This window comes from Cucumis sativus, chromosome 3, assembly GCF_000004075.3.
Source record: "Cucumis sativus cultivar 9930 chromosome 3, Cucumber_9930_V3, whole genome shotgun sequence".
Lineage (NCBI taxonomy): Eukaryota > Viridiplantae > Streptophyta > Magnoliopsida > Cucurbitales > Cucurbitaceae > Cucumis > Cucumis sativus.
In genome coordinates, this window is record NC_026657.2 from 1,263,542 (window position 1) to 1,285,103 (window position 21,562).

At 34.9% G+C, this 21,562-nt stretch overlaps 5 protein-coding genes across 6 annotated transcripts; 2 read left to right on the forward strand and 3 right to left on the reverse strand.

Moving 5' to 3' along the window:
- The first annotated feature begins 527 nt into the window (after nucleotides 1-527).
- LOC105435058 (glycine-rich cell wall structural protein 2) lies at nucleotides 528-1,208 on the forward strand. The gene has a single exon (XM_011654410.2). It carries the CDS (start codon nucleotides 537-539, stop codon nucleotides 1,206-1,208), a length of 672 nt encoding a protein of 223 aa, XP_011652712.1. The 5' UTR covers nucleotides 528-536.
- A 5,033-nt stretch (nucleotides 1,209-6,241) lies between these two features.
- Nucleotides 6,242-7,057, forward strand: LOC105435059 (glycine-rich cell wall structural protein 2). The gene has a single exon (XM_011654411.1). It carries the CDS (start codon nucleotides 6,242-6,244, stop codon nucleotides 7,055-7,057), a length of 816 nt encoding a protein of 271 aa, XP_011652713.1.
- Nucleotides 7,058-8,000: 943 nt separating this feature from the next.
- LOC105435060 (uncharacterized protein DDB_G0290685) lies at nucleotides 8,001-9,846 on the reverse strand. 2 transcript variants are annotated; one of them, XM_031883122.1, is made up of 5 exons: nucleotides 9,760-9,846; nucleotides 9,389-9,634; nucleotides 9,163-9,299; nucleotides 8,971-9,068; nucleotides 8,003-8,347 (listed from the first exon to the last, which is right to left on the reverse strand). In XM_031883122.1, exons 2-5 carry the CDS (start codon nucleotides 9,615-9,617, stop codon nucleotides 8,197-8,199), a joined length of 615 nt encoding a protein of 204 aa, XP_031738982.1. In that variant the 5' UTR covers nucleotides 9,618-9,634; nucleotides 9,760-9,846; the 3' UTR covers nucleotides 8,003-8,196. The 2 variants fall into 2 exon arrangements, with proteins under 2 accessions (XP_011652714.1, XP_031738982.1); XM_011654412.2 differs by lacking the exon at nucleotides 9,760-9,846 and having other exon boundaries at nucleotides 8,001-8,347; nucleotides 9,389-9,716.
- Nucleotides 9,847-9,965: 119 nt separating this feature from the next.
- LOC101210383 (ubiquitin carboxyl-terminal hydrolase 20) lies at nucleotides 9,966-13,856 on the reverse strand. The gene is made up of 8 exons (XM_011652041.2): nucleotides 13,237-13,856; nucleotides 13,008-13,128; nucleotides 12,812-12,916; nucleotides 12,240-12,406; nucleotides 11,821-12,159; nucleotides 11,525-11,647; nucleotides 10,609-11,077; nucleotides 9,966-10,515 (listed from the first exon to the last, which is right to left on the reverse strand). Exons 1-8 carry the CDS (start codon nucleotides 13,600-13,602, stop codon nucleotides 10,238-10,240), a joined length of 1,968 nt encoding a protein of 655 aa, XP_011650343.1. The 5' UTR covers nucleotides 13,603-13,856; the 3' UTR covers nucleotides 9,966-10,237.
- Nucleotides 13,857-14,418: 562 nt separating this feature from the next.
- On the reverse strand, nucleotides 14,419-21,361 carry LOC101205608 (probable ADP-ribosylation factor GTPase-activating protein AGD8). The gene is made up of 7 exons (XM_004148692.3): nucleotides 21,130-21,361; nucleotides 20,857-20,975; nucleotides 18,386-18,818; nucleotides 17,979-18,242; nucleotides 15,859-15,981; nucleotides 15,017-15,118; nucleotides 14,419-14,914 (listed from the first exon to the last, which is right to left on the reverse strand). Exons 1-7 carry the CDS (start codon nucleotides 21,196-21,198, stop codon nucleotides 14,807-14,809), a joined length of 1,218 nt encoding a protein of 405 aa, XP_004148740.1. The 5' UTR covers nucleotides 21,199-21,361; the 3' UTR covers nucleotides 14,419-14,806.
- Between the last annotated feature and the right edge of the window lie 201 nt (nucleotides 21,362-21,562).

The window sequence follows — 21,562 nt, forward strand, 5'->3', positions numbered from 1 at the left end:
AATGACTGATCTCAACAAGAATGGAAACACTAGATATGTTACAAGAGAACATGCATAAATACAGTTTGGTCTAATTAAAAAAACAGTGTCTTAGATAACACAAGAAGGTAGAAAAATAGATGAGAGAGTAATCAAACTTAGCTGACAAATATGGATATTAATGAATTTCACCTGAACTTTATATAGTTTTTCTTTACTCTTCTCTAAATCTTACCAAATATTGCAAGATCGTGTAAGTGGACAATGGAATAATCGTAATAATCAATTGAAGCCTTACATAAAATATCGATGTGTTTTAGTACCAAAATCGAACTTTAGTTAGTACCTAATATGACAAAAGGCCTCACTACGTAGTATTTTGCCTCATGGACATCCATGGAGAAGTTGATGAACCCACCACTTTTTTTAAACATATGACACCCTCTTTACCGTGAAGGACACCATAGAGAAGTTGAAGAGACCCTCCACCCATTTCCTATATAAAGAGATCAATGCATGCATTTTCTTGGCATTCTACTCATTCTCTAATTCTCTCCATGGCTATCCTTAGAGCACTGTGCCTTGCCTTTCTTCTCTTTGTACGGTTAGGTTTAGCTTCGGCTACTAGAACTCTTCTTGATTATGATCCACGTACACTTCAATATGGCTATGATCGTCCTAGTCCAAGAGTAGGGTATGATCCTGGCCATGGGGATGAATCCTATGATAAGGCATACGGTGGAAGCTCTAGTAGAGGACATGGAATTGGAGACTCTGCTCTTGGAGGTTCTGGATACGAAGGTGGTGGAAGACACGATTATGGATATGGAGATCGACATAATGATCGTGGGGTTGGATATGGTAATTATGGTGGTGGATATGGAGGTGTAGGAGGACATGGTGATGGTTATGGTAACAATGGTGGTGGAAGCTATGGAGATCGTTATGGACCTTCTCTTGGAGGTTCAGGATATGGAAGTGGAGGAAAAGGAAGTGGCAATGGCTATGACGATCATTCTCGTGGAAATGGTGCACGTGACAATAGCTATGGAGATTCTCATGGACATGGAGGACGTGACAGTGGATATGGGAGTGGTGGAGGAGTTACTGGTGGCTATGGTAATGGAGGAGTGCATGGAGGAGAGTATGATAATAGCAAAGGAAGTGGAGAAGAAGGAGGTTATGATGGTGGATATGCTGTTAAGAACTCCATCTCAAAGGGAAATTGAGAAACCCTTGGCTTCTTTTTCTTATTATACTATGCCAGCTAAAATAAAAATATGGGGTAAGGGATCAAGAATATTGTTATCTAAATCTATGTTTGAGTTGCTCTTGTAATGAATGTAATTAATGATATAAACAAAATTTGGATTACATTTTGTATGAACCAAGTGATTGGACCATATACACTTCTATTCTTATTAACTTTGATTTGAGTAACACAAGCAATAATTAAACTTTTTTATTTATGACTAATTTTAAAACTTGGGTTAATAATGATGCAATATACATGAAGATGTGGGAAGAGAAAGGTATACAGAGTGTGGTGCTCACCCCACACTCAAACTTTGATGAATTCCTTTTTTATTTTCTTTTTACATAGTTTTAAAATAACTTGACATTTACTTCACAAGACTAATATCCTTTTCTAATACTCATTTAAATAGTTTTTGTCATGACGAGATGGATCCCAGAGTTGATTAGTTTTAAAATTTTACCTTTTCTAATATGACAATGCTATAATCTTAAATCGGTTTAGAAAATCTATTTTAGTAATTGGAAACTCCTTTAGATTTTTTTAAATTCATATAATCGTGAAAATATAAATTATGCAGAAGAGGTTTAGAAAACAAAATTCATGCAATAGCCAAATTTGCACTTCCTTTGCTATTATCATACTCTCCTATTTTTTTGTGATTTTTCATTTTTAACTATAATTTTACATATATGTGCATATCATATATATATATTGGACATGGTGCATAAGCACTTTGAGATTTATATATCTCTCTATAAAACGTGATCATTTTCCCTCCATTATTAATTATAGTATTATGATATCAAATGGAATAGATTATGTCTCAAGGTGGGAATTAATTATATATTTAGCATTGTAAATGCAAAGTAGTTTGAGAAAACCCATTTCTTCATCTCAATGATCTAAATGACATAAACAAAGAGAAAAATAGTAATAATTAAACCTAATAAATGTATAATATATATATGTGCGTGTGTTCTTTAATATTTTTACCTTGGTAGGTTTTTAATTATATGCATTATTAATTTTAATAATAAATATATTTAATTATTACACCTACACTTAAAAGTTTTTTATTTGCCCCAAATCTTGGTAGATCTTTCAAGCAAGTGGAAGGATTTAGATCAAAAGGCTAACTTAAATAATTGATATGAAATTAGTTCAAATCTACTTTTGGCCCTAATCTTCTCACACCAAAATTATATTGTGTTCCCCTACACAATAGGGCTGCCTCTTCAACCTCTCTATGAAGATGAAATGTCCTTTTTTAAGGAGATATTCATGGATGATGCATTATTCTAAGCAAATCTCTCCAGGATTAATATTCCTATTGGATTTCCTTTTTCTTGTGGGTCGAAGATTGAAGTTTTCTCGACTATAGTTCTTATACACATCACTACAATTCATTACAAGCATCATATCCTAATCCAAATGTAAAATATAGGATCGTATTTATTGTGGTTGAACATTTCAAAGTGTAAGAATATGAACATCAACCACAACCTCTTAGATTGATTGTGTTTATATAATGCAAAGACTAAAAGAGATATCATTCCATAAACCTTTATATATATATATATATATAGAGAGAGAGAGAGAGATATATATATATAAAGATAAATTAAATAACATATATATTTAGAATACTCTAAGACGTAATATAATGTTGGTAGTCGCAATGCAAAATCAAAGTTTTTTAAATTGATTTGCATGTAATGATCTCACAACGATCTGTTTCATCTCACTTTCAAACCCATCAGTTCATTAGTATTGGGCCTTGATTAGCTCTCTAACAAAGCCCAATAGTGTACATATTCATCTCGATTTTTCTATGTTTTCTACCTCACTTTAGTTGTGTTATAGGTCTCACAATTTAGTATTATTCTAGAAAGTAAACTCAAGACGACGTCAATCTGATTTACATGCTGTTAGGACGAGAGAATTTTATGTACAAACTCCATAATATTTGATTTAATTCACTTGTCGACTTTTTATAAATTTGTGACTAGAAGTATATATCTCGACTATCTTTTGATCAATTTCTACACAGTTCTGTAAATTTGTATAAGATGGAGGTTATTTCAGCTTATAGCCCTTGCGATTATGTATTGCTTATCTAATTTGAGTTTGAATATGAGAAGTGTATTGTAATTGTATATATCCAGTTAAAGTGTATAATCAGATTGCTAATGTATATATGTTAGTATATGAAGAGAAGAAGAAGAAGAAGAAATGTAAAGGTTGTTGAAGCTAAGTGTGGAACAAAAGGAGAGATCCACTAGAGGGAAGCAATATGAGATAATGGATCGACCCCACACGTTGTTATGATTCAAAACACTAAAGACAAAGAGATTTGGGGATTTGCATGTGGGAAATTCATAAATATGTCCATTATACTTTCTCTTTTGCTGCTGCTTTTCTACTTCATAGTTCACACAAACCCTTCTTTCTCCAAACTTACCCAATTATATGTCACCTAACTTAGGTTAAAACATATAACACTACGAACCTCCGAGTCTACCTCCAAACGTTACTGTTATATTATCAAAATCTTGTGCTAATTTAGTCTCTATTGACATTTTATTTGTATCATACCTTTGATATTTTACTGATCATGGGAGAGATATTTGCTCCACACGCTCCTATATAGCATTTCTTCGTAGTCTCTTTTAACCGTTAGAGCTATCAAATAGTGGCTCTTTCTTTAGCAACGGTTGTTAAAAATGTATTTTTCAATGGCACTCTATCTAAAGAGGGGTGTATATGAAATCACCATTGTGGCAGCTTTTCTTTCCCCTTATAAAATGTGTCTTCTTTAACACACGTCTTGTATGGTCCTAAAACAAGTTTCACGCAGGTCTAGTTTCACCTAACTTGAGTTTACTTCTAATTCTCACGATACAACACTTTCTATGAGTTAAACTCTTCAAGAAATATCGTTCCTCCTATATGCTGATCATATGATTAGTATAGATGATGATCCTTAAGCTATATCGAATATGCAATGTTGCCTTAAATGATTCTCTAATTAGGACCACTCCACTATTTCCTTGGCCTTTGAAAGTTTCATCCCCCTCTAATGGGGTATTCATCTCAAGCAAAATATACTAATTCTCATCCCTAAGTAAATTATAAATATACTTTTGATCTCCTAGCTCATTCTAGTATATTACTGAGACCTTTGTTGATCACGTCATCAAAGACTACTAGAACTCTTTTTAACTCCTTTTGATAGTGCTCTTCTCGAAAATGCAACTCTATATTGACAACATACTAGTAGTCTTATTTATCTCGTTGTGGGTTGATCAAATATTGCATATATTGCTCAGATTATTATTTGGTTGCTTCAATGCTAATTTTGTTGGTGAGGATCGGTGTTCTCATTTGGTGTAGATATAAAAAAACAAACTACAGTATCTCGCACTTGGTAATATTATTTCTCAGTTTTCATATTGGTTTCTTGGAGTGTTCCTCAGTAGTCTACTAGTTATATTTGTGTGACCATCGTAGTGCTTTTTTAGATTGCAAATTGTGTGGTTTCTTCTAGAAACATACCAAGCACAATAAAATTGATTGTCACTTTGTCCATCATCATCTCCCAAGCAAGATCGTTCTATCCCCACTAAATCAGTAACCCATTGAAATCCTCACAAAAGTGTTATCCCCCAAACACTTCTCTATCCTACTTCACAAACTCAAGTTGGTGTCTGCCTTTTTCCACTCATAACAAAAAAGCACCTCACATCTAAAACTTCAACCATTTTCAAGTTACAAAATTTACTCTTCTACTGTGACAGCCCTTTTAAGAAGAATGGGTTTTCAATAATAGAAAACAAAGATAACAATAAAATAAAGTAAAAGATTTATAAGAGAGTGTGTAATTTGAAATCAAGTTCAAATTCAATTAATACATAACTCTAAATATTATCAAACTAGCTGCCTACTCTCATGATAAACTTTTTGTTAGTTTTTCACAATGTGAAAAAACTTGGAATAGTTTAATTATTCTCAACATTATTTATAAAGTCGGTGACCTAATTTCTTACTATAATCATATCAACTAGAGATAGATATAGAATGAATGTTAGTTCATTAATTTAATGATGAGTAGTAGCTAGGTAAATGAACTACTATGTATTCAACTATTTGTTGAATGTCCCATCAATCCATATCTAACTAAGAAAATAACATAAAAACATTAAGTTAAACAAGTGATGAAAAAATTTGTTATATATATTTATTTTATTTCTTCGGACGATAATTTTTTTTTTATTTGTATGGGTGTTCTAAACATTTTCAAACTTAAAAGTGACAAAAATCGGTTAAAAGATTGGTATGTAACTATATTAGTCATAACTTATAAACTTTAGCTTTTGGGTTGAAAACAGTTATTTATGTGGTATCAGGACAAGAAAATTGTGTATAAACTCCATGATATTTGATTTTTGGTGTTATTATCACCAAGCATGTCCTCTCTTTCCTAAATTAAAAATTTTGTGTTATTATCATATGAAAGTCAGGTATGTTTTCTTATATTTAAATTATTGAAAGTGAATTAGGTTAAAAGTTTTTTATTTCCTTCTAATTTTTTTTACTTAATAAATTGTCTTGGTAATTTTTTTTTTAAAATAATCATAAGAAAGAGCATATGTTGAATTGGAAATATATCAACTAAGTTAACAAACCCTTACTACTATCTGTCACATCCTAACCAAAAGAGATAATATTGTCTTGGTAATTTTTAACCTTCAATTTCCAATTCATCACATGGAAGCTAAACAAAGGGGTTATGGAGCATCAATAGTTCAAGTTGGTTGTTTGGTAGAAAACACTCATTGAGGTATGGGAAACAGCAAGAGGCACACTAATGGAAGTTGGGCCTTTTTTCCTTCTCTTTTTGCATGTGCTTATAGCCCACTTAGAAGTTGATACTTACTCCACCAATTCCTATATAAAGGGATCAGAAGATGCATTGTAAGCATAGGCCTCGTGTTTTGAGTTCCTATGGAGAATCATAGAGTACAATTCCTTGCTTTGTTTGCTTTATTGGGTTTAGGGTTAGCTTCGGCCGCCAGAACTCTTATTGCTTATGATGGCGATGTCCATGCCCCTGTGTTAGGGCATACTTCTGTTGGATATGGTGGTGGAGAAGGAGCTGGTAGTGGATATGGAGTTAGCGTTGGATATGGCGGTGGTGGAGGAGGAGGACGTGGTGGTGGGGGTGGTTCTACAAATGGTGGTGTTGGATATGGAAATGGTGGAGGTGAAGGAAGTGGCGCTGGATATGGAGGTGGAGAAGAACGTGGTTATGGCAATGGTGGTGGTGGGGGAGGGGGAGGAAGTGGTGGTGGTGGTGGTGGTGGAAGTGGTGTCAGATATGGCCCGGTCGGTGGTTATGGAAGTGGAGAAGGAGGTGGTTCTGGTGGTGGTTATGGAGGCGGGGGATCGGGTTATGGAGGTGGTGGAGGTGGTGGCGGTGGTGGAAATGGAGGTGGTAGTGGTGGTTATGGTGCAGGAGAAGCGAGCGGAGGAGGATATGGAAGTGGTGGAGGACAAGGAGGAGGCTCAGGGAGCGGAGGGGGAGGGCATGGAGGCGGCGGAGGAGGCGGTTGGGGAGGTGGGTATGGTAGTGGAGGAAATGGTGGTGGATATGGAAGTGGCGGAGGAGAAGGAGGAGGCTCAGGGAGTGGAGCAGGAGGACATGGAGGTGGCGGAGGAGGTGGCTCCGGCGGTGGCTATGGTGGTGGTGGAGGTGCACAAGGAGGAGGGTACGGAGGTGGGGGAGGGAGTGGAGGAGGGGGTGGTGGATATGCACCTTGATTCTATTTTATTATCTCAACAAAAAGGAAAATAATTTAAGAAGAAGAAGAAAGGTTATAAAGAAGAGTACTATTGATTACATTTTATGTTCTTAATAAATGAAGTTTACTATAGGGATGATAGTGATTGAAGAATGGGAAATTAGGGACTCTTATTTCATTTGGAAACCCTTCCTTTTGATCATCTTTCCCTAATCTGTATTTGTATTTTGTGTCATGTGATTTTCAATTCTAAATATGCAATTAATTGTAATTGTGATTTACAACTTTTCCATTCATTTGTGCTCCATCTAAATGTATGTAAACATGAGATTGATGATCACTATATTCATTCATCCAACATACAAATTCAATCGTTATTTTTACCGAGTTTTAAATTTCACATTTGCATATTGTTGAACTAAAAAAATATTGCACCAACTTATATCTATGAAGTTTAAAATGAGTTTCGATATCTCTATACCTAGTTAACAATATTTGTAGATCAATCATATTTTTCAATCAATTAAAACCGTTTATTTTTGGTAATTTATTATGTATATATTTGATATAAAGATTTAAAATACGATAGAATCGCTTAAGTCAATCAAAACATAGCTTAATAGAATACCCTCACAATCTTAACTCTTTCTCTTACGCACCACTAAACTCAAAATAATAATAATAATATGATTTAATTAATTCATAAACATCATATAATATCATAAAAGTATTATTATTTTAGTTTAATAGTGAGTTTGGCGTAGTTGAATTTCAGAATATTTTTTTTTGGCTAAACTATTTAATTATAACTATTTTTACAAAAAAAAAAAAAAAATTGTTTTAACATAAGATACATATTAAATTCACTGAACGTTTAAGAATTCTTAATCATTCATGTCTTTAAATTTTGATTCTATTTCAATCCAATCACCATTATTAACCCGATAAAATTTACAACAAAGTAGATCACTAACAAGCATGATATGAGATAAGATTCCATTAATAACATTAAACGTATATAGGAATCAAATAATATTTTGAAAAGACCTATGAACCAAATAAAAGTGCAGTACAAATTAAAACAAAAACAAAAGGTTCGATACTCAAACTTTTATTAGTTTAAAAACAATTAGAAAAAAGGATTAAATTTTAACTAATTTATGAATAAAAAGATTGTCTTGAATCTAAAGTGGAACCACTTGGGAATTCAGGCTCTCTATTGATCATATCAACACTTCCATCTTCTCTAAGCATCACCATATTTGATTTTATTTTCTTGGCATAAAACGCTCTATTACCTCTTTGATGCCTGCCCATTTGTGTTCTTGTTTTTGTCAGTTCATACAAATATATAATAATTCCTTTTTTTCTCAATATCAAATAAATCACTAGACTTTACTGCTGCCTTCAAAAATTGTGAAATATACTAAGAATATGACTTTCTTTAAAAAAAAAATGTTTTTTACAGACAAATGAAACAAACATAAATTTCAAGAACTAATAAAACCAATTTTGTTATCTTTACTCAAAAGCTAAGGATGGCAATGAAAAAATATATATAATAATAAATTAGATTTATTCAACTTTGATATCATCACTCACTCATCTTTGTTTTTTTCTTTTTTTCTTTTTTTCTTTTTTTACTTTCTCACTTTTTAACAATAGTTCAAAACTTTAGCTAACGTTTAAGAAAATAGATAGATGGCTCGAGAATCAACTAGTTTAGAGCAAATTCATAGCGACAAGATTAGAAATTGCTTAAGAATCGAATCTTTGGACAAGACTATATAACTGTTTTAGTTGAAGAAAATAGAGAAACGAATGGTTGAGACATGAGAGACAAAATGTTTTGAAGTGTTTTTGAAAAAGTATTTTATAATAATAAGAAGAAGAAGAACAATAATGATAATATAATAAAATAAATTAACTTACTTATCAAATACAACCCATGTTGCATGAAGGCTTGAGATTTGCTCAACAATAAGCAATCTAAGTGGATGACCCATTACTACTTTCTTTTGTGGCACAACCTGAGAAACAAAAAGAAAAAAGAAAAAGGTAATAATAATACACTGATTCATTAATAAAATATGCTTTGAAAATATTAACCAAAAATGTATATACCCCATATTTCCTACAGAGTGATACCACAGCTTCAAGTTTTGCATATTTGGCTTCACTAATATACTCTCTTTCCACTCCCTCAAAGGACATCTCCTCCAAATTTATTGGCCAAATATCCAACCAAGTTTTTGATGAAACTACAAAAATTCATTTATGTAATGATATTAAGAAAACGCTAGAACAATCATACAGTTCGATGTTAAGAAAAACAGGTAAAAAAACTCACGAGGAATATTGAGCCACGGCATTGCACCAACAAGAGTAACGATGCAACCAGGCTTAATGACGTTGTCCAATGCCCACTTAAGTGGGTCCGTTGTGAACTCTTCCATTCCATCCATGACGACCACTACATGTCTACTTGCAGCCTCTGATGTTGAGCTCAAAGTCGGTGTTGGTGTTGGTGTTGGAGTTGGAGTTTGAGTTGGGGTTGGGGTTGGCGTATCATCCTCCATGTCTTCGTTTCCAGCCCCTGCCATGGCACAAAAAATGAAAATAAGGAAAAACAGTGTTGATGGAAGACTACTTAATAATGTTTTCTATATAATTCTTGTTTAGCTGTCTTGAGCATATTAAATAACAAGGTTCGATACTTACAAGAATATGCATTGTAATCTGCTCAACAAACCAACAAACATCTCTAACAATCAATATCTTCCATCGATTCTGTCAAAATCAAACTCTTCCTACACTCAAAGCTCCAAAGTGATGTGATCCTTATGCTATTGATCATAGTTATCATCTCTAAATATCAGTCAAGTTACTAAAGAAATTGCTTTAAAACAAATTGAAACAGATCGTCATCAGATATGAATTTGATTATATAACATGTCAAGCATCAGAGTTGAAAATGTTCTCTATACAGATTGAAAAAGCGTTGATCGACTGAGGTCGAATACAAAACCTGGACTCTTATGATAGCTAGAAATAAATTTAAAGGTCTTCCATCACCACATATTTACCTCTAAAAAAATAGCCTAAACAACTTTAGAGAGGGAGGGTAAAAAGCAAGGGAAACTAAAAAGCAAAAATCTATCAACTTGGCTTGCTACGGTTTCGGCTGCCATGAAACGCATCACAGAACTATACTTGTTTTGCGACGAGTGTTAGGCGGGCTTGACCTTTTACATGGTAATGACCTTAGTCTCTTCTTCTTGTTCAAAGAGGAGCCTTCACTCTGAGATCCCAATATAGCAGCAATCATTTTCGACCCTCTCGAACCTGGCATGTTCTTCTTAACGTACCTCATGGCTGCTTTTCTTTCAGAATCTTCCACACCCTTATTCAATGGGCTTCCAGATGTTGAGCACTTTTCTGTCTTCAGATGATCAACTGGGATTCGGTATTGTGGTTCTAAACAAAGTACAAAAAATTCCAAATATTAAATATAGTCCAACCAGCCAAATATTAAACAGAAAACATATAGAGATTAAAACAAGATTTTACCTGGAGTACGGAAGACATTATCGGGGCTGGGAGATCTCACTGGCGATAGAGGATGAAAACCATCAATACTTTCATCTTCATCATTCAAACAGAGATCCTTAGTTACAATGGGAGAAGACTTCATTGTTGCACTCTCAACTATATTCAAGTTAGCAGAAGTAGCATTTTCCAAATCACTGACACCAGTATCTTGATTCTCCATTTCACAGGAAAACCGAGCAGGACTTGGTTGCAAAGTATCCGCAGGTGCATTTGCAGATTCGTGATTGACTTTAGACTCAGCAGCAAATGAAGAGCAACCAGTACCGATATTTTGCAAAACCGACTTGGGAGATGGATTTGAGGAATCTGAATTCAAGCAAGGATCCGATCGTTGAATTAAACTTGAGAACCATGAAGTCCCCTTCCTCTTATATAACAAAATGTAGGCCTCACGTGACAGCACATACTCTTCAGTGACTGAAGTAACCTGAATAACATCAAAACCAGAAAGTTTTTTTGCTTCAGTAAAAGCTTACCGCACTTCACTAAATCAATGGAGAATCAGCAGCTCCATCAATAGAAAAAGCACATAACAGAATTCCAGTTAAGTTATATCAGCACCCTCTTGAGGATTAATTATCCTCAAGACCAAAACGAGTGCAACAACACATCAGATCAATATAGTAACTCAAAAATAAGTAATTGCTACTATAATTTCAGAAATGGTGATATGAGATACCAAAAGGTTCTACTGATATACAACCAAAAGCAAGGGGCCAAATGCAGGGAAAGAAGAAAACGTGAAACAAATTACAACTGGGAAGGAGAATATGATCACTAATTTAGTCGTCGCCATATATCTAGCACGCTGCTAAATCCCAGCAGTAAGTTGAAAAACTAAACAAAATTGAAAAATACTTCATAAATGTTATACCAATGAGTCGTCCATTCTGTGCCATGTATCAGGAGAGGAACGAACAAAGCTGAAGTAGTGCCCAGAAGTAGAGGAAAACCCTGTGTGTTCCACAATGGCATACAATTCATATTTGAGTTCCACCTGTTATCGTCAAAGGGAAAAGAGAGAGAACCTCAGTAATGAACCTAAACCAATTGTAGGGCAAAGCCAAAAACAAAAAATATTACAGAGCTCAAATATTCTACATTTTCAAGATACTGATGACAATTCTTGTACAAACTTTACACCATGAGGTAAGAAAAGTTAGATATTACCTCTGCATCCTTGCCTCCCAGGGTGTACGGCTTCAAATCTAACTCTAATGGAAACTCCAAGTGCTTTTCGATTTTCTCAACAAAAGAACTATCAGCCTTGAATCTCTTTAAGTGGAATGTAGTAACCAAAGGGATTTTTTCCAGCTTAAGCTGCTTCTCCACCCACACCTCCTCTTTGCAGTTTTCACACTTAAATTTTGTTTCTGGATCGCCAATTCTCTCCACCTTGGTGAAAGATTCCAGAGCACTGGAAAGGGAGTCCACATTCTCAATCTCCAAACTCAAGTCAACCAAAGGCTCATGGGTTTCGGAACAATGGCCACAATTACAGCAGCAAAGCTGAATATGACACAAATTGTAAAAAACAAGACACTGAAGCTCAATACTTAAAAACAAAACAGTAAAGATCATTTTCTTACATTGCTTATGAGACGACCACCAAACACCTTATTCACTAGATCATCATCCTCTGAAGAAACTCGATCCTTTCCTTCTGAAACCATGCATCTTTCAAGTTTATCCAAGAAGCACTGCATGAACTCATGGGCATCTTCCTGCTGGTATCTCCAGAAAAAGGATGAGAAGTCTAATGCTAACTTAAGAATAACAACAGTACAGCAAAGTTCTCAAAAGATCAAATAATAAAACAAAGTACAAAAACAACTGCAACCTCCGTAACACGCAAGACCATTTGTATCCAAGTACCATTAAAGAAAACCAACTAAAAGCATGTTTGGATTGACTTTCTAAGTGTTTAAATAAAAGTATAAAATAAATGTTTACAATCACTTAGAAAGTCAGTCCAAACAAAACCTAACACACTGTGGTTATCTTAATCTCAGATTTGCTCAGATCGAGATGCAGCTTCTTTGAAGCAAATACAAAATTCCTAACAAGTTATCATCACATCATACAAGGTACAAAAGGCACTAATTAAAAGAATTTTTAAGAAAAAAAAATATGGTGGAAAATGAAATATAGAAAAGGATACAGTTCAAGTTATCAACAAGTTTCACTGGTGAGATAATCCCACCCAGAGAAGTTAAGGAGAGCTCGATATGATCTCGAATTGCACAAAAGACACAAAAACCTTCACCTGTGGATGCAAATTCGTAATTCTTCATCAACTACTGAGTCATTAGAACCTAGAAACAGAGAGAACGTATTGGTAGTGACAGTGATCTTACTGTTACAAGGCATATCATGATTAGCAGATCGAAGACCCTCCACAAATGGAGCAGTATGAGTGAGGCACTGCAAGATTGCGTTAATAAAACAAGTATTCCCCAAATTTGCAAGTCCCGCACCCTACGAATTCAGAACATAACCAAAACCAAACCCCAAAAAGATAAATAAATGGAAAATAATATATCAATTGCAACCAAGTATAAAGAACTAATTGAAAATTAAGCTCACCGCAGATAGAGATTCGGTTTCTTGAGCAGACACGGAATTTTCTGGGAAAGCTTCCTCTGAAGTAGACCACTCCAAAGACGATCCCGGCAGAGGAGGCAATGCGTCGAGTCCATCAGAATCAGACGAATAAGTTGAGAATGGCGAAGACCCAGTAGGGTTTATCGAAGAAGAACCCCAAGACTGATTAGCAGAGGCATCCATAGGCGAAAAAGAAAAATTGCCGTTACGGCAAGAGGAAGAATGAAGTAGAGATTGTTGAGTTAGGGCATCTTCGGTAGTAGTCGAGTGCCAAGACCCGGCTTCAATTCCCAACGGAGGAACCAAAAATGGATCAAGTTCTTGAGAATCAACCAAATGGGTAGCCATTAGAGAGAATAAAACAAGATAATTAGAGTGAAAAGAAGAGAAAAACAGAGGTGGGTATTGGAGAAGCAGATAGAAAAGAAAGGGGGAAGAAGGTTTTTGGATGAAATTGAAGAGGGGGAATTGGAAAAGAGAGAGGGAAAACGAAAAAGAATCGGAAAAGGGTTTTAATATATGGATTTGAAAAGGGAGGGAAAACTCAAAAACTCCCAAAAATTGGTCCTTTCCGCTTCAGAACAAAAAAGGGGAAAACGAAAAAAAAATGAGAGGGAAAGAGAAGAAAGAGACGCGGAAGACGATAATGGTGACTGTTTCATTTTCGTTTTTTAATTCCTTTTTAAACACTTTCTTAATTTCACTCCAAAACTCATTCTATTTAGGGTTTAAATTCACTCACTCCCAACAGCTTTCGATTTTTATTTTTATTTTAAATATTCAAAATTAGGGTTTCTATTTTACTTATATTTATTACATTTCAACTCATATAATTCTATTTTTTAAACTAAATTAATTTAAGCATTGACTTAAATTTAACTTCAAACGTTGCAGGCATTAAATTGAAAAATGTGATGATTTAGTGGTTTAGTAGAAAATTTTGTTGTTTCTCCTAACATTTTGCCTATAATGAAGAATCAAACCTCTAATTTCAAGACTTGATATTATTCAGACTTCATGAATCAACAAATTAACTTTGTTTAAAACCATTTTCTAAACTCCATAGACTAAATAAATGTGTTTATATAAAATTAACCAACCATAGAATGCATAGGCTAAATTCAAAAATTCAATGAAAAAGAAGTAACATAAGAGAATTATGTATTAGTTCTTTAAATATAGCACTCAAATTATTACTGAAACACATACAATAACCTCACAACTATAACCAAAACTCAATACAAATTCAGGTCCTAAGCTCTTGTGAGATAGGAATGCCAAATTTTGGTGGAGAAAATACGGTATGTATTGTTTTGTTTGCTACAAAAAAAAAAAAAAAAAAGTAGAACTAAAGCACATGTTCACTGCAGCAGCTAGAAAAACAAAAGAACCACCAGCGAATGTTCAAGTCCTGTGTAAAAGGGTTGCTTTTTGAAAGAATCTTTATACTGAAATTTCTTTACATTCCTCAGTAATAAAATCCGCTGGTAATAAAAAAAAACGTATCGAGTTCGAGCCAAATTCTACAATGAAAAGGAACACTTGAAAATAATCAAATGATTCTGTCTTGAAGATCTGTAATTAATGTAGATGCCAAGGAGCTTAGCTTCTTCCCTGTTTCTCCTGCAATGTTCTTGAGAGAAGAAAGATCCTGCTGTGCCTGGACAAAAGTAAATGAATGTATCACATATATGTAATACAATGCTAAGGAAATCATGAACCCAAGCACAATTGCACAGTTTAACAAGGATTAGTATAGAACCTGAATAGAAAGCCGGTTAATAAACTCAGTTGCAGTAAGATCGGCAGAAGGATTATCTCGCTGGTTACCAAATAGATCGGCACTAGAGATGGAAGCTGAGCCCTGCGAATAGAAGGATGGCAAGTAAGGGGAATGAAAGCACTATGATTTAATTTAAACAGTCAGACATATCAGCAATATAAAGAACGGTTTCCATCCAATCTGTGGAAAGTATTAACTAATATAGCGCTTATCATTCAGTACCAAAAGTTGAAAATGCAGTCCCAAAGCCTCATCATAAAAACAGAAACGGACCGAACACAGTGTTTTTCCCTTTTTTCTTTAATACATTTTATGGTTTATGGTTCTTTTTTGATTGAGCTTTTACTTACCTTCATCTAGAGAGGGTTTTTTCTCGTAACATGTACCAAATGTGTCCAAAACACATACTTAACATGTCAGGAAATTATATATAGCGTAAACTATAAATCCTTGATAAGGAAAGAATCAGAATATAGAACTTCCTTTTTTTAAATGAAAACGACAACTTTCATTGAGAAACAATAAAAGAATACAAGGGCACAAAAAAAACCAGGCCACAAAACCACCCCATTAAAGAAAGAGGGACCAACTAAATAAAATGTTTGTCTATAGAATATTTACAAAAGTTCTTCGAAACCGAAGCCCAAAGAAACACGTGATATCTAATCAAAGACCAAATCAGAATATAACACATAAAAGAGTTCCTGCTCTATCATGAAGGATTGAATAGTCAAATGGTAAGAGGTCTGTATAAATAGCATAACTAGAAAAGTATGGACAACAATTTCCACTTAATTAACGATAAAGGCAAAGGTACAAACCGAGAATTTTTGGAGGGAGGCCTGAGCATCAGCATCAGCTCTGTTCTGATCACCAAAGTATTGGGCTGATGATATAGATTTGGCATTGGAAAATTTCTTCCTTGCTTCGTCACTTTCTTCAATCTAACATCAATCATGTTGTTAGAACAGAGATCAAAAGAGGTAGAGACATTGATATGATGGACCCATGTGCGCAACCAGCAAAAATACTCTTTATGCTTGCCATTACTTAAGAAATAAGATTTTTATTTATAGGAATTTTGATGGGTTCTTTTCAGATATGTGCAGGTTTGTGACCCTCGTGTATACAAAAGAGAATAAAATGTAGAAAATGATAGAAAAAATACAGAAACTACAAGTAGCACCAGAGTAGAACATAGAAGAACACCATCCACTGCTACGTAAAATTGCAAAGGGATGTTCACAAAATTTATTCAAAGCAAGAAACTTCCCCAGAAAACCCATTTCTACAATACTTGTTTAGAGTAATTCATTTTTTGAGTACCAAAAGTATACTCAATCAAGAACACTTCATACTCAGACACCAAACCGCCCAATTACATTTAAATAAACCAAAAGATGCAAAAAGCTATTTACTGATGTATAAAGACATACCAAATAATTATCTAAGACTAAGGATAATCATCGTTATGGAACAATGGTCGGGTGACAAATATTAATATAATTAGATTATTCTTAGGAGATATTATTCTGGAGATATTATTCTGGAGATATTATTTGATATTATTTCCTTAAGTGTATTTCTCTATGGTTATATATAGGCTTGTATCTCTATTAAGTAATGAATGAAATATAGATTAATTCCATAAAATCAACATGGTATCAGAGCTCTAGGGTTTTCGCCTTATTGAATTCTAGCCTCCACATCCCGTTTGATCTCTGCCTCCGTTGATCATTCATCAACGGAGGCAGAATCATCTCCCATTAGCTGAAGCCGCCCCTTAGATCTGCAAATTTGCCGTTGTCGTTGCACCTTCCCTTTGTCACTCATTGCTGTTCAAATCTGCCACCATCCAAACCCCAGAAACCCCATTCGTTTTTCACTAGCGTCTGCGGCGGCCATCTCCTTCATAGTTCTTCGTCCGACCTCTTGTTTTTCCGTTAGCCAAGCAACCGATTGAACCTCTGTCAGTTGAAGCCGAACGCCCAGCCGAAGAGTTTCAGTTTTTTCCGTCGTCCAAGAAGCTCCGCTCGCCGCTGCGTTTCGTTGCCGTTGCTCCATCTCCTTACGCTGTCCCAACAAAACCATGAAACCCCATGAAACCCCATGTCCTCATATCCTCACGTCTGCCTCCAATCTGTTCCAGATCTGTCTAATTTCGTTCAGACCCATCCTTCATGTCTGCCTTCAAAGTTTAGATCGAAGCCCAGATCCAACGACGCCTCGTTTCTGTTTTTGTTCAGATCCGCTAAGCCTCTCTGCTCCATTCAGTTCAGCTCCCGTTCTGTTCTCCCCAGATTTCCCGTTTAATCTGATTCTGACTTGCTCTAGTTTAGTTCGTTCTGTTCCACTTTGATCCGACAAAACACTTCTGTCCAATTCCGACCCTGTTTTCGTCCAGCTTTGATTCTACTTTGCTTCAGTTTTGCTCTTTCATTTTGCCCCCCGAAGTTCTTGTTTCGTTCTTCCTAGGTTCTGTTATAGATCTCTATACGAGGATCTATGTTTCTATCCCGGAAGTTTTTCGTGGGTTTGTTTTAACCTAGAAGTTCTTTGTCTGTTTGTTCTTCGGGTTTTTTATTCTATTCTAGATATATTGTTTCTTTTCTTAGTTCTTAGCAAACTCAAGTTTGTGATTTCAACCTTGAATTTGAGGGAGGGTATTAATATAATTAGATTATTCTTAGGAGATATTATTCTGGAGATATTATTTGATATTATTTCCTTAAGTGTATTTCTCTATGGTTATATATAGGCTTGTATCTCTATTAAGTAATGAATGAAATATAGATTAATTCCATAAAATCAACGTTCGGGTGACAAAAGCAATGAGCTTCGGATTTACAGCCTACATTAGACAATTCCTCACATTTCTTTTCAAGGCTGATTCAGAGAAGCATGCCAAAATCATTGAAAAATCAGAAGTACAATGTCTAACCTGCACTTTTGAGGAACTGGAACTGCCCTTCTTTGGAAAACCACCATCCATTCCAAATTCAGCAAAGAAGCCCGATGCCTTTGGGGGAGCTACATGGCTAAGTACATGAGAGCCACTAGAATTCACATCAGATGATTGGACATTTTCTACATATTCAAAGCGAGATGCAAAAGATGAACCAGTTGCAGCAGTTTTGGGTGCTGTTGAAGATGAAACTGGAACTGTAGGTTCTTCAGGTTTCTGATCATATAGATTTTCACTTGGCTGCATGGAGTAATGCAAATTATAAAGTCATGGAAAATGTATTTCAAAATCTATATTTAATTGAGGTCAAGAGAAATTTCGAACACTAATACATGAGCAATATAAGGCCACTTCACATTGGTAGAATGCATTATTATTATTACCTTTGTAGTAAGCTTTCGAGCACCAAGTCCCCCAGTCTTCCCTGGTTTCTTCCCACCAATGGGCTTCTTAACAGTACTTGAGAATACCGTCTGAGAAGCTTTTGGTGAAGCAGAAATTTCTGGAGCCTCTTGCTTTCCTGAGACATGGTCCTTTGCAGTTTCATTAGTTTTGATATCAGGAGGTCCATTTGTTACTAGGTCTGACTGAGAAGTAACTGGGGAAGATGGCAATGCCGGCTCTTCTGCCATACTTTTAGCAACTTCTTTCGAAAGTAATTGCCTATACAACTCAGCAGCTCTAGATGTATATTTGGCCTCAATTTTGCCTCCATCCGTCCATCCATGCTGCTTAAAGAAAACCTGTGCTCGGTTATTCCCTCCAAAGCTCATTGTTTTAAGCTGCTCCACACTCCAAGAATCTAAATTTGTGGACCTACGTAAATTGAAAAAACATAAGAACATTCAATACTAACCATCATAAGGGGAATTGTACCTTAAGAGACTTCTCAAAATAATTACAGGTCATAACCTTTGATCGATTTGAAATTCTAACTAGCATGTTAAGCAAACCAACAGGACAAGCAAAGAAATAAGAGATAAAGTGCCCTGAGAATTTTCCAGAAGGCAACTAACAGTTAGGTACATATATGTAGTCCTTTCTCTAAGGCCACAGATTTTACCTCATTGGTGAGTATAGAAGTAAAAAATGTCATTTAATAATTTACACCAAGATTACTTTAAATGCCCAAAAAAGAATGCTTTGATTCCCTCCGTTCATGCAATGATGTAACTAGTCTTTTCAAATTCCACTTGAGTACAACTACTTCTCACTGATATTTGCTTCATTTAATTTAATCATAAACTATTCACTATAGTTCTAGAAAACATTGAACCTTTACTTTACTATAAAAGAAAAAACCTTTTATTAGAACCCTTTGGGTAAAACTTTCACTGTTTTTTTTATTTTAATGGAAATAACTAGATCTACAGAAACATCACGTTATACATAAGGCAGAAGGACAGAGGATCATTCACAGCCTCAGGTTGGGGAGAGCACAAGATACTTATCCAAAGTCTCTATCTTTCATTAAGAAAAGAAAAGAAAAGAAGAAAAAGAAATTGTATACTGCATAACTTTCCTGTATAGATAAATAATCAGTGCAGTGCAAGCCAAACCTCGTTCTCATACATACAGATATGTGTGCATGTACACTATCACAATGACTAACAGATCTAAAAATGTAGTTCTTTGTGATATTTTATAATTACACTTTTTTAATCTTCTCGACTAAGATTGTAAAGACGACACACCAGACTTCCATTCTTCTGACTGAAAAGAAACTACTAAAAGCTCAAGTGCATGGTAAAAATTGGTTATTAACATCAATAACCTTTTGATAATGATTCGAACTTACCTTTCTATTTATGAAAACTATGTTTTCTTCCTCACAATTTATTTACAATGGTTTCCGCTCTTATAAGAAACATTTGAGTTCTTAGTTTAAGTTCCAAAAAAGTGTTATTGCACAATAAAGCGCATTAGTCTTCTGAAGCTTAAGCGCAAGGCGCATTGTGAGACGCACTATATATAAAAGTACTATATTAAGAAAAAGAAGCATGGTTGAAGTGAAAATATGTAAAAACAGACGTTTAAACACAAGAAAATTTTCATTTGTGCTTAGTAAATTTGATTTTTTTAGTTAATAAAGGAAAAACACTAATTATTTATATTTAAAATAAAAACCCATGGCACAGGCCTTTGAGCTTCAGGCGTGCCTTAATTTGTGAGCCTCTCCTTTTCAAGACGAAGCACAAGGCCTGCACTTTCAGCCTAGGCGCACACCCAGGAGGATTTTTTAAAACACTAGTTCCAAAAATAAAAACTATTACCAAAAAGAAAAATCTACATTTTTAAGTTTTGAAAACTTGGCTTAGATTTTAAAGAAAAAAAAAATGATGGAAGTAGATAGCAAAAGAAAGAAACTCCATAACTGGAAGTAGTATTTGTAAGCTTAATTTTCAAAACTCAAAAAAACAAAAACCCGTCATTAAACAAGGTCTACACTACTATTGTATTTACAAATGCACGTTTACTTGATTTTCAAATAATTTACATCACTTTTCATGAGTCTAGTTTGAGGATTCTAGAAAATAATCTATAAGCATCTACAAACTACGACCCAGACATACTGAGATACAAGGTTAAAAGAATTTACATGAACCCATCAAACATAAGTGCATGTTAGAGCGCAAAACATGGCTAACAAGTAGGAGGACGGGGTTTAACATAAATAACTAAACATATAGAAGAGGCGTGAGAATAAGACACTATCAACACAATGCACTTCCAAAAACTACACATACCCAATCAGGAAAAGAAACATATAAGAAAGAACTCAATGAAGGTCAAATTAGAGCCACAAATCAAAACCAGCAGGCATCAAAATCAAAAACCCAAATAGAAAAATCACCTGACAAAGCTAACATGGACACCAAGGCTGCGATGCACAGCAGAACAATCAATACAGAGGAAGATCCCATATGTAACAGAAGCCCAAGTCGGATTCTTGGCATTGCAATCAAAGCACATCTGAAAAAAAAAACAAAAACAACAATAATAACCACAACCAACGAAGTGGGTCTGTTCCATTTCAACAGGGGATTGAAGATCTCGACATGAAACACACAGATCGGAAAGAGGAAACACAATATCAAGATGAAATTGAATGGAATTCGAATAATACCTTGTTATCGGACTTGGCTTTGAGTTTTCTAAAGACGAGGTTCTTGTCGGAAAAGCTGTCGAACGCCATTGGAAAGGGAAACGAAGAGAAAAATCCCCAAGGGGGTGTGCTTGAACGAACACCACCTTTGGGAAATTGAAGACGAAGATCGGTCAAGAAGAAGAAGATCGGACTGAAACTCCAGAAATCGCTTCCTTTGGTTTTTTAATTCGAAAGAAAATTCTTAACCGAATTGACCAAAACAACCTTCTATGTTTCTTCAAAGAACTGCCAGGATGAGTCCAAGCTTTGAGCACTACATAAGGGTACTTTCGTCATTTTGAAGAATCGATTTTTAAAAAAAATTAGGTCACATTGTTCAAAATATCTCTCCATCAATGGTTACAACTTCTTTGCTTCTACTCCATCTTTAAAAGTTAATTTGAATATACTT